The sequence below is a fragment of the Trichomycterus rosablanca genome, chromosome 5 (genome assembly GCF_030014385.1).
Source record: "Trichomycterus rosablanca isolate fTriRos1 chromosome 5, fTriRos1.hap1, whole genome shotgun sequence".
NCBI lineage: Eukaryota > Metazoa > Chordata > Actinopteri > Siluriformes > Trichomycteridae > Trichomycterus > Trichomycterus rosablanca.
This window is the reverse complement of record NC_085992.1, coordinates 5,546,278-5,558,750: the sequence shown is the minus strand read 5'-3', so window position 1 is coordinate 5,558,750 and position 12,473 is coordinate 5,546,278. Positions and strand designations below refer to the sequence as shown.

General features: G+C 37.6%; 1 protein-coding gene across 4 annotated transcripts; it reads right to left on the bottom strand.

Annotated features, from left to right (window-relative positions):
• Positions 1-1,470: 1,470 nt before the first annotated feature.
• Positions 1,471-12,055, bottom strand: tial1 (TIA1 cytotoxic granule-associated RNA binding protein-like 1). 4 transcript variants are annotated; one of them, XM_062995567.1, is made up of 12 exons: positions 11,898-12,055; positions 9,707-9,803; positions 9,353-9,484; positions 9,206-9,260; positions 9,004-9,091; positions 7,694-7,769; positions 7,274-7,382; positions 6,024-6,119; positions 5,865-5,949; positions 4,863-4,998; positions 4,010-4,149; positions 1,471-2,738 (listed from the first exon to the last, which is right to left on the bottom strand). In XM_062995567.1, the coding sequence occupies exons 1-12, from the start codon at positions 11,924-11,926 to the stop codon at positions 2,624-2,626; spliced, it is 1,158 nt and encodes a 385-aa protein (XP_062851637.1). In that variant the 5' UTR covers positions 11,927-12,055; the 3' UTR covers positions 1,471-2,623. The 4 variants fall into 4 exon arrangements, with proteins under 4 accessions (XP_062851637.1, XP_062851639.1, XP_062851640.1 ...); XM_062995569.1 differs by having other exon boundaries at positions 9,353-9,451; XM_062995570.1 differs by lacking the exon at positions 11,898-12,055 and adding an exon at positions 11,600-11,614.
• Positions 12,056-12,473: the final 418 nt, after the last annotated feature.

Sequence of the window (12,473 nt, the reverse complement as noted above, 5' to 3'; positions counted from 1 at the left end):
GAGGTTGGCTTTAAAAAATAGACATGAGTGCTGCCAGCATTGCTGCAGAGGTTGAAGACGTGGGAGGTCAGCCTGTCAGTGCTCAGACCATACGCCGCACACTGCATCAACTCGGTCTGCATGGTCGTCATCCCAGAAGGAAGCTGACGCACAAGAAAGCCCGCAAACAGTTTGCTGAAGACAAGCAGTCCAAGAACATGGATTACTGGAATGCCCTGTGGTCTGACGAGACCAAGATAAACTTGTTTGGCTCAGATGGTGTCCAGCATGTGTGGCGGCGCCCTGGTGAGAAGTACCAAGACAACTGTATCTTGCCTACAGTCAAGCATGGTGGTGGTAGCATCATGGTCTTGGGCTGCATGAGTGTTGCTGGCACTGGGGAGCTGCAGTTCATTGAGGGAAACGTGAATTCCAACATGTACTGTGACATTCTGAAACAGAGCATGATCCCCTCCCTTCGAAAACTGGGCCTCATGGCAGTTTTCCAACAGGATAACGACCCCAAACACAACCTCCAAGATGACAACTGCCTTGCTGAGGAAGCTGAAGGTAAAGGTGATGGACTAAACCCAATTGAGCACCTGTGGCGCATCCTCAAGTGGAAGGTGGAGGAGTTCAAGGTGTCTAACATCCACCAGCTCCGTGATGTCATCATGGAGGAGTGGAAGAGGATTCCAGTAGCAACCTGTGCAGCTCTGGTGAATTCCATGCCCAGGAGGGTTAAGGCAGTGCTGGATAATAATGGTGGTCACACAAAATATTGACACTTTGGGCACAATTTGGACATGTTCACTGTGGGGTGTACTCACTTATGTTGCAGCTATTTAGACATTAATGGCTGTGTGTTGAGTTATTTTCAGAAGACAGTAAATCTACACTGCTATACAAGTTGTACACTGACTACTCTAAGTTATATCCAAGTTTTATTTCTATAGTGTTGTCCCATGAAAAGATATAATAAAATATTTGTCAGAACAACAGGAGACACACCGTTACGTTATTATTACTGTTTATAACACCTGTGCTTGATTTACACTGTTTAAATATGAAGTAAGGGGCAGTGAGGGAGAGGAGAGGGGCGGGGCAGGTGAACATGTGCAGAGACAAACTGGGAGAAGAGAAAGACGAACTGTCGGATCTAACTGGAACGCAACATCTATATCGATATAGACGATATTGTCTTATATCGCGTATTAAAATATATCGATATTTTATAAAATCTCGATATATCGCGCAGCCCTAGTACTGACCATTGAAAAACAGGGTGAAAGTAGGCTAAAACAATATGTACAGAAACAAATGGACTACAGTCAGTAATTGTAGAACTACAAAGTGCTTCTATATGGTAAGTGGAGCTGATAAAATAGACAGTGAGTGCAGAAACAAGGAGGTGGTTATAATGTTATGGCTGATCAGTGTGTCATATCATTTGCCCAGAATACTTTCAAACAACACACATACATAAATATGTTCCTAGTCCAACTGATCATTTATTGACTCATTTAGACTTAAAAGAAAATAATCAAATGCTAAACTGCATTTAAACATTTTTATCCATTACATTCGAATCTTGAAGCAACCTCAACACTGATTTGAAAACATGCATTTCAAATCTACAAAGTCCCTAAAAATAAACCCCGAATCTCAGTTCTCTAGCTACTAAAGAAAATGGCACGCATGTTTGTCAAAACCGCAAACGGACAAAATCTACCGCGGGCTCTAAAATCAACAGCACAGCTCCTTAAAAGGGTCCGGGATAATAAAATGGAAAGTGTAAGACTGGAAATTAAGGCTTTTTTGTAACACTGAGTCAATTCCGCATGTCACAGACACTTGTCTATTAAGAGCAACATTGCTTCTGGCCCATCCAAATGAAGAATGCATACTCATACTCAGAAAGCCCTAATAACCATACCAGGTTATATTTACATTATTGGACATTGTGACCTTTTTGTAATAGTCAACGTGATATCCTACTGTCAGCAAATCATAATAAGGTTCATATACACACATTGTACTGAACTTAAAAAGTTCTGAGAGAGATGAGAAGCTAATGTGATTTAAATATACACAACTGCACATAGAAAGTCATTTACACGTCAACATTTACAAGACACTGGGCCAATGAACCCTCAAAAAGTGCCTTTACTTACATGTGTTTACTGGGTCAGAACGCTGATTTGCTTCTTTCGGTACAAAACGTGAATCCCTAATGTGACTAACAAGCAAACACATGGGTTTAAAAGGAAGAAAACGGAAAAGCACTCTTAAAACGCATCCTGTTCAGATCATGTACAAGTTAATGCAGTTAACCAGCACATTCTGTATAATTGCCATGAAGCGAATATAATATTCAATGCAGATGAAGGAGAGGGGGTACAGTTTATTTCGTCTGACTCCATTAAAACAAGAAAGATACGTTTAGCAAATAAAGTCAGTTTCCTGCTGAAGCGTATATAATGAAATGTAGCTTCTTTGCACTTAAACCCTGATTCAGGTCAGTTCTGAACGTTGTCTGGGGGGGGAAATGTCAGTGACTTTTATTAGTCTCTTTGTTTCCTCCCGTGAAAGGAAGAAGGCTCCCGCAAAGTGATGCAGATCATGTTGTTCGCTAAAGAGCGGATCACTGTGTCTGGTAGCCAGCCATGCCAAAGTTAGCCTGGTTCATCACGGGGCCCGGCTGTGCCTGAGAGGGCTGAGTCCCAAAACCTCCCATCCAGGCTGGAGACTGCGATTGTCTGAAATAACCAAACATTTTAAAATGTTAATAAAATATGTTTCACATATATTACTCTGGAAATCTCAAAGCAAAATTACTAACACTACTCAAAAATTAAGAAAAGGTCAAATATACACTACACTGCATTTTTAATCTGCATTTATAATCATTTCTTTAAGGAAAAATTGTCAGCAGTGACTGATAATACACACCAATACATCACAATGCATTAAAATTACCCTTAGTTACACATTTAAAGGGCGCCAGGTACATCAACCCCAAACAAGTATGAATAATATTATTCAATAAATTAATAATTCGTATTATAATTTGAGGGGTAAACAGACGCATGACTCTCCATGCACTATACTGATTTTAATATGAGCCTCGTGCAGGTGAAAAGAGCATTTGACTAGTGTTAGTTAAGTCTCTCCTTGGTCAGGAGTGGAGGTCTGCAGCAGCTGAGGCGAAAATACAAATTCAGGGTTTGTTTGTTTGTTTAATAGTATTTTAACGTCATGTTTTACACTTTGGTTACATTCATGACAAAAAACAGTAGTTACTCATTACACAAGATTCATCAGTTCACAAGGTTATATCGAACACAGTTTACACAATTTAGTGTCTCCAATCCACCTCACTTGCATGTCTTTGGACTGTGGGAGGAAACTGGAGCACCCGGAGGAAACCCACACGAACACGGGGAGAACATGCAAACTCCACACAGAAAGGACCCGGACCGCCGCGCCTGGGGATCGAACCCAGGACCTTCTATTTGAGGGGGTGAACAGACTGATGCATGACTCTCCATGCGCTATACAGATATTAATATGAATCTGCCTCATGCAGGTGAAAAAAGCTAATTATTAGTGTTAGTTACATCCCTCCTTTTTCAGGAGTGGAGGTCTGCAGCAGCAGAGGCAAAAATACAAATCCGGTAAATAGATATGACTAAACTGAGAGGACAATTCGGGGTAAACGCATGAATAGAAAATAAAAAACAAATCTCAACCAGCATGCAATATTAATTAGTGTTTATATTGTTCACTGTAATGGACTGAGTTCTTGGAAATAATATAAGCAAAAACATTCTGAGAAATCAGCATGTGCTGAAATCACTGAATACCTAGGACACCAAAAACATCTCAACTCCCTTCAAGGCTTTTTTTTATGTAAACTGAAACATGGTAATATGCAATCAATACTATTTAATTAAAAAAATTACTAAAATAACTATAAATAGCCTTGATATGATTTAGTCAACAGTTTAGATGTTAGTTTCAAACTTACTCGACTCCAAATCCCTGCTGATTCCATGTCTGTCCGTACATTCCATAGGATGGTACTTGCCACCCATTTGTCACATACTGCCCATACTGCTGTGGATTTCCATACACCTGATTCCAGTGGCCCCACTGGCCAAAATCCACCTGAAGGAAAGATGACATTTGTTAAATAAACCATGGTTAAATCTGCACAACAATACAATGCACTGACAACTGCATATAAGTAAAATCAATCTGCATGTCATATCGGCTAATGAACCTACAGATGCAATGAAATGTCTTCTAACGGTAGGCAAAATGTCACCAAGTGTATTTCATTCAATTTTCATCAACGTTTTCATTCCGGTGGAAGGGTTGAAGCGGCCCTGATTTCACTGGGAAACAGTGGACGCAAAAAAGGTACACCCTGAACAGAGCGCCAATTTGTCACCCACCCCAGACAAAGCCAATTACTTCTATCATAACAGCTTATCACCACATTTAGCAAAACAATTAAGGCATATGAGAACTTCAGTGCCAAGGTTTTTATTATTATTTTGTTATTATTTGATTAAGTCTGTCAACGTCTTTTCATTGAAATTAAGAAGTTAAACTTCAGAAATTATCCAAAGTATTCAATATCAAAGTGTTTGTATATGATACCACAGCAAAATGTAACCATGGTGCATGGTTACATGGTGATTTTTACATCATACTGGACACAACTGTCCAGAAGTCCCAGAATATGCATTACACATACTGTATATACAGTACACAGAGCAACTTCATTAATTAATGATAGTTTGTACATATTGATAGCGCAAAGGACAATTACACATTTAGGCTGGAAAGTGCAGGTACTACATGAAGACACACACCTGCTCTGTAACAGGAGGGACATTTTTGGTCATGTCAGGTGACTCTTTGCCCCAGTAGCACTTAACAATATGGCCCTCGATGGTTGTTCCATTCACGGACACAATAGCATGGGCAGCACTTTCATGAGAGGAGAACCTGGATAAACATGAGAGAACAATGATTAGCAATCAAATAACTTATAGTCTGGGATATTAATACTGTCTGAAATGTTGAGCATCAGTCAACTAAATGTGTAATCATTACAGGAGGACAAAAGCAGGAGTAATAGCTAGAACAGTCTACCTTTTGACGTAGTTAATCCTTTATATTTAACAAATAAGAGGTAAAAAAGGCAGTGTACACTCTCAACACAAACTAAATGTAGCTCTTCATAGAGCCAAAAGGACAACTGTTATTTGGTGCCATCTAATGGAAAGAAAGTGTAATTTTTATCTTGATTCATTTCACATTATACTGTACAATATAATGAGCCTTGTATGTGCATAAAATAACAATTGTTAACTTAATAAACTCTAAGCTGTCCTCTTGTTGTTGCAGTGGCTGCAGGTATCCTTAAGTTTAATTATTAACCCAATAAGTTCCTTTAGGATAAAAAGGTGTCTGTCTGTCTGTCTGTCTGTCTGTCTATCTATCTATCTATCTATCTATCTATCTATCTATCTATCTATCTATCTATCTATCTATCTATCTATCTATCTATCAGACTATCTATCTATCTATCTATCCGTCTATCCATCTATCTATCCGTCTATCCATCTATCTAATTTTCTTCTCATGACCATTTTATTGGCCAGTGGTATTTCAGTAATCGAAATGGTTCAAGCCCCACATCTGCCAGACCACTGTTGTGTTCTTGAGCAAAGCCCTTAACCCTCAACTGCTTGGATAAAACAATAAAGTTGCTTTGGATAAAAAAAAAAATCCAAAATTATTATCCATAAATTAGCTTAAAACATACAGGAAAAAAACAGGTCAATACCTGATACCTGAGTCCAACATACCTGATAAAAGAATAGCCTTTTTCTGGGAAAACTCTGATTTCCATTATTTGTCCAAAAGGTGAAAATGTCTGCCTCATTAGATGGTCTGTAGTTGGGAAAAAGACCAGTTATATACTATACATGTAAACATGCAATCTCATAACACAGAAATTATCTTACCTGTGAGCCCTGCCTGGATGCCACCGCAGTACACGGTGCAGTTCTGAGGACTAGACTGGTTGACAACATCTTCATATCTCAGCTGCTTTGGACTGCCTGACATTTCCAAAAAAATATATAATATTTTCAAATGAAAACCAACTAACAATATGCACGTTTCCAAAAAAATCTAACCTCGGATCTAACTCTTAATAAAAGAAAAGAAAACTGTGTGTTAATGAACAGAGAGTTCATAAAAAGCAGTAATGGTAATGTACCAATTGAGTTATTTCCTTTATGCAAATAGCATGACTCACATTCACTATATAGTATTTCATGTCTTTCTATTTATACAAATATGAGTAAGTATTTTGTGTATCAGTTTATATTTAAGGATTTGCTTAAGGATTCAGGATTGGTGGGAAGGACATTAGCTGGAAGCACATCTCAGGCATGCTGATGATATCGTATTGTCACATCAACAGAAATAACTGCAAGAGCTGATGTGTCATATCGAGGAGGCTGCGAATGAATCTAGCATACCGATAAATGCAAAACACTTAAGTATTACTGGAGATTATAATGGACAGTAGAAAACTGAAACAAGGGAAGTTCTAATATTTGGAAATTAGAGTACCAAACACTGCAGAATGTGCTGGTGAAGTAAAGTAAAAATGGCAAAGGGCATAGTGGTGTTTTTTGTTTGTTTCTTTTTATAATGGCATGTTATCACATAATATACACGGCAGGAATCAGTGTTTTATGCTAGTTTTATTGGTCTAGACATGGTGGTGAAGGTTAAACTGACAAGGATATGGGAAAACAAATCAATTCAATTGAGTTATATAAGAATGTGGAATGTTATTTTCTCAAAATGGACAGGAGAGTTATCTATTGGGTAAAATAACTATGGGTAATAATGTTTCTTAGAATTGTGTATTAATGGGCAAAATAAACATAATTAGAACTGAATAATAAAAATGGAGATTATGGCTCACTATGTATGACAACACTGCAAACAGCAGAATATATAAGTTCCTACTGCAAATGTGACCATTCCAGCGACCTTTAATTAGCTGTTAACACAAATGATATTTGCAAATAAAGACACATTACAGTTAACGGCCCTGTTGTTTACAACTCGCTCCCATTAAGTTTTGTTCAGGTTTACTTTGTATGCACTTGTATCGACTTATTTTGTGCAGACCTTCAGTATCAGACCTGACCTAATCAATGTGGTAAAATACAGAGAATGCAAGAGAACTACTTACCGTCTTGAGCATTTTTAGGGGTAGGGGGTTTCCGAGTGGCCCAGTTGGTCCGGATCTGCCTTCCACCCAACCACTGACCACCCATTTGTACTATGGCATTCTCTGCATCCTAGCAATAAAAGAAACACACAAGGTTACCTGATGGGTCTTTTACATAATGGAATGGAGTAAATCCTATGCTACACTGGTAGCCTGTTATTTATCAAGTCCTTTTGGCTTTATTGTTAAATAAAGTTAAAATGTTGAACAAAGTGAATAAATAAACTAAGATTACAATAATTAGTTATGATATAATTACAATGCTTTTAATCGCGGGAATCACTAGAATTTCATCTGAATTTAATTGAAATGTGTCATAATAGATATAATAAACAGAAATAGAAATAACCTTCACTTTGTGTTCCTGAGCTGGAGCCTTACCAGTTTGTTATAGAAGGACACAAATCCATACCCCTTTGATTTCCCTGTTGTCATATCCTTCACCACACGAGCATCCCTGAAAGAATATAATAAAGCAAACAACTTAGTTCACTTTAAATCAGTCAGCATGGTAAAAAAAATGAAAAACACCCCCCCCCCCCACCTTCCACACACAGTACTGTGAAATATTCTCATAGAGCCCTAAATAAACTAATGAATTAACAATACTTATTCACTGCATCTTCTGAAAAATATGCTATAAAGTATAAATACATGCAACCTACACTACAGGTTTAAAACACTCCTGCTCATTCAAGACTTCCAATACTGTCTGTACACACTAGGTTTTACAGTTTCATACTTGTCAAAGTTACTAACTAATACAAACAGAATCTATTTTTGTTCACCATGCATTCCTAACAGCTGCTGTTTTCTTTAATCCTACCAACAGAGATACACAGAAATATCAAAAAGAGAAAAAAAGGAATTAAACGGCATACATGGCCTGTTAACAGATTTCTTTATTTTTCCTGGTCAATTCTTTATCACCAATATGGAGTTTGGGAAGCTGCAAATTTCGAAAAATTGACATTTTCAGAACTTTCAAAAAATAAGACTATTAACACAACTGATCAATCCATAAAAAAACATCACTCATCACAAGTTCAATAAATACTGGTAGATTGTTAAAAGCTACACTACTTTAGCGTTAATACAAAATATTGCAAAATATGAATTTAAAAAGCAAAGAGTAATAGAAAAAAATCTACATCTGAGTTGCCAGTGTGCACAGTTCCTTGCTGTTAGCCTTCAAGCTCCTGTCCAATCCTATGAGCATTTCTGTAAAATAACCAGAGTGCTATTAACTGACACTCAAAGCTAAAGAAGAATCTGAAATGTTTTAGATGCACAGCAACAATTGACACCATACATTAAAACTGTTTTAATAGTAAACAGTTAGAACTTACCATATCAGGGAAGAGTAGTGGTGCAGTTAATCTTTTTAAGAACAAACCTTAAACACTTTTAGAACAGGCTCTAAAATACATTAATCATCTAATTTCACCCTTAGGTCCTAAACACTTAGCAGCTCTACTGGTTTGGGGAAGGGAAGAACATGTGTGGATGTGTTCAAGTTACACTAACATTGTTTTAGAACTGCAGTCTTACCAAACCTACAACAACTATAAAAGATAATGTTGCTTTCTTTACAAAACTTCTGTGAAATACAAACTGTTACATAAACATCTCAAACTAGTATGTTATTATCCGTGTATAAAGCATAGAGAGCCAAAGCTCTCGGTACTTACGAGATCTTTCCAAAGGGAGCAAAAGCAGCTCTGATATCATCTGTGGTGATCTCAGGACTCAAGTCTCCAACAAAAACATGGAAATGATCTGAACAGAAAGACTTTATCAGTTTCATCAAACAGAGTAACATTACTGTCCTTGTTTTTAAGGGTAATTATACATAAATCCATAAAGTAGTGCATAATGTAAATAAACACTTACTGGATGTATCTTTCTTTTGACTGCTTGGAGTTGTTGCCCAGTTTACTTTGACCTCCTGCAATGGGTTTAAACACAACAGTATTTTAATATAAAGTAATGCCATGACCCAGCAATATTTAGTACATGCACGAGAACAGCAGTAAGTACCTTTCCCAATATCTTCCGCCCGTTCATTGCTGCTAGAGCAGCTGCTGCATCCCTGTGCTCATAAAACTCTACAAAGCAATACGGGTCATTGCTTGTGTGCTGCAATACAGAAAAGCCAATGTTATCCAGTCGCTGAGAAAACAAAACAGCAAGAACACTCATTGTTACAAAAGACAACAGTTTATTTTTCATACATTTCCCCCAAAGCCCAAGTTAATAATAACCACTTAAACCATTCATGATGCTCTTAAAGAATTAAAATGGTCAAAAATACATTTTAACAGAATGGATCATATTTAGAAGAACATGTTACAATATGTTACAACAGAAGAATATGTTACAGTGGCTGCTTACCTCTGTTATCATTTTACAACTCTTACAGGGACCAATCTGGGTAAACAACTGAAGAATTAAGTTCTCTGTAACATCCCTAGATAGGTTTCCAACGTAACTGAAAGGAAAACAAACATTGTTAGTTCAAAAAAATGTGTGAAACATCTGAAATATCTGAAGAAAAGATATACTGTTTTGATCATTAGCACTAGGATTCACATAGCTCTGCCTGTGTAACATTTTAAACAATATCCTTCACAGAAATCACAGAAAAGGGTTGCATGACTTGTTTGTTTGTTTATTAGGATTTTAACGGCATGTTTTACACTTTGGTTACATTCATGACAGGAACAGTAGTTACTTATTAAACAAGGTTCATCAGTTCACAAGGTTATATCGAACACAGTCATGGACAATTTATTATCTCCAATTCACCTCACTTGCACGTCTTTGGACTGTGAGAGGAAACCGGAGGACCCGGAAAAAACCCACGCGGACATGGGGAGAATATGCAAACTCCACACAGAAAGGACCTGGACCGCCCCACCTGAGGATCGAACACAGGACCTTCTTGCTGTGAGGCGACAGTGCTACCCCCCACTTAGCCACCGTGTATGACTGTTCTATGAATACAAATAGGCAAATGTGTAGAAAAAAAGTATTATTTTCACAATACGTATTTGTATTAGGGCTAACTTTAGCACAGAATTGTGTTCTCAAAGTGTGTGCTATGAACTGAATAAAAGCAAGTGTATTTGAGGAATTATTTTGCAGTTTTTGTGTATTTGATTTAATTGCCTTAATAACTTCTATGTTGGCTTGTGAGGATGGTAGCACAAACAGTATTGGTAAAGTACTATATGATTAACCAGGGCTCGATAAATCATGTGCTGTTTTTAACTTTGTTGACCATTTCACCAGTGTGAAAGACCTGTGTGTTTCTTTTTCACAGAGTAAATGCCAATGATACACATTCTATATGGCACACCTGGAAATAGTGAATCCGGTGCAAAATACAACCAAGTTACATATTTGGATAGTTGACCATAAGCTTGTTGGACACCCCATTTCAAAAACAAATAGTGCGAAAACAAAATAGTGGAGTCTTCCCAGCTACAACGGGGGCCACTAATCTGAGAAGACTTCTCGCAAGACTAGAAGTATGTGTGTGGGAATTTGTGCCCATTTCTATGGAGCTGGTAAGGAGAATTTGTCTGGCTGGTAACTGATGTTGGAAAAATTCTCAAGCGAGGTCCCAGTTCATCCCAAAGCTGTTTAGTGGGGCTGAGGTCAGGGCTCTGTGCAAGCCGCTGGAGGTTCTTTAAACTGAGCTAAGGGGGAAATAGGAGAAACAGGAATATTGAAATAGGAGAGGGCCTTCCCTAAACTGGTGCTTTAAAGTTGGATGCATATAATTTCCTTTATATAAGTCTGTATATTGAGTAATTATGCCTTTTAGCAATGATTGTGTCTGAAACATATATTAAAACATTAAAAGGGGTCCTAATACTGTAGGCTGGCAGCTCAGGTACCCTGTGTTATTGTACTGATGTAGTTGTTTGTGGACGTGAAAGCCTCAGATCAGATCAGGCAGGTTATTTTAGACAAGAAATACATTAGCAGAATAGTATAATATAGTATAAAAAGGCTAAATTTGTTATTGTTGTTGTTGTTTAGGGAAAGAACTGAAAGGACAGTAAGCACTGCTGTAAAGAAAGGGCCTCTGAACATGAACAAATCAAACAATAGCTAACATGTAGCCTGTCAGCTAACTGACGCTAATACTGATATATGTAATAACATTTTAACATATAACGTTATAGGTCTAGTTAACATGTCTAATAATTTCAATAATCAGTTATGTGTATTTCCATTCACGGTACATTTTAAATAAAACAAAGCAAGTTTACTTACAAACCAACAAAGCGACATTAGTGACGGTTACCAACAACGAGCTAACACTTCTAGACCGGCTACAAAGGTAAACGAGAAGCTAAGGTGGACAACAAACTATACATATATATAAATATATATTTTTTAAAACAGACTATGATACAGCTAGTAATTTATAATTATAATTTCGCTCCCCCACTGTGTGTCTCTAATTTCAGAAGCTCTTGGCTGATAACCAGATATGGCTGTGCTAACTCTAAACTACTAGAACACTCCAAGCCTAAACGCATGCACTGCTATTGTGTTCGAAATGACTTACAGGGTTTTCGGGTTGCTCTCGTCTTCCATTTTTTTTTTTTTACTTCTGTACAGGGTGTTAGTATAACTTATAAAAAATCCGAGCGTGTTTTTATTTCATGTACAACAACCCTGAACTGTATAAGCTAACGTTAGTTACTTTCTTTATTGTGTAGAAAATGGCGAAACCCGGCCAGCCAGGACTTAAACCAGTGCGCATGCGTGAGACATCAAACCGTGTTCTAACTGGGTACATGCGCGAAACGTAAAGATTCGCCGATCTCCAAGTAATCAGTACTACACACTATATATAACGTGCGTATTGGTTTATGATGTATTAATCTACATTTACATGGGTCGTTTCCTAAAACAATAACATTAAAACCACCTCCTTGTTTCTACACTCACTGTCCATGTTTATCAGCTTCACTTACCATATAGAAGCACTCTGTAGTTCTACAATTACTGACTGTAGTCCATCTGTTTCGCTACATGCTTTTTAAACCTGCTTTCACCCTGTTCTTCAAAGGTCAGGACCCCCACTGGACACCCATAGATCAGGTATTATTTAGGTGGTGGGTCATTCTCAGCACTGTAG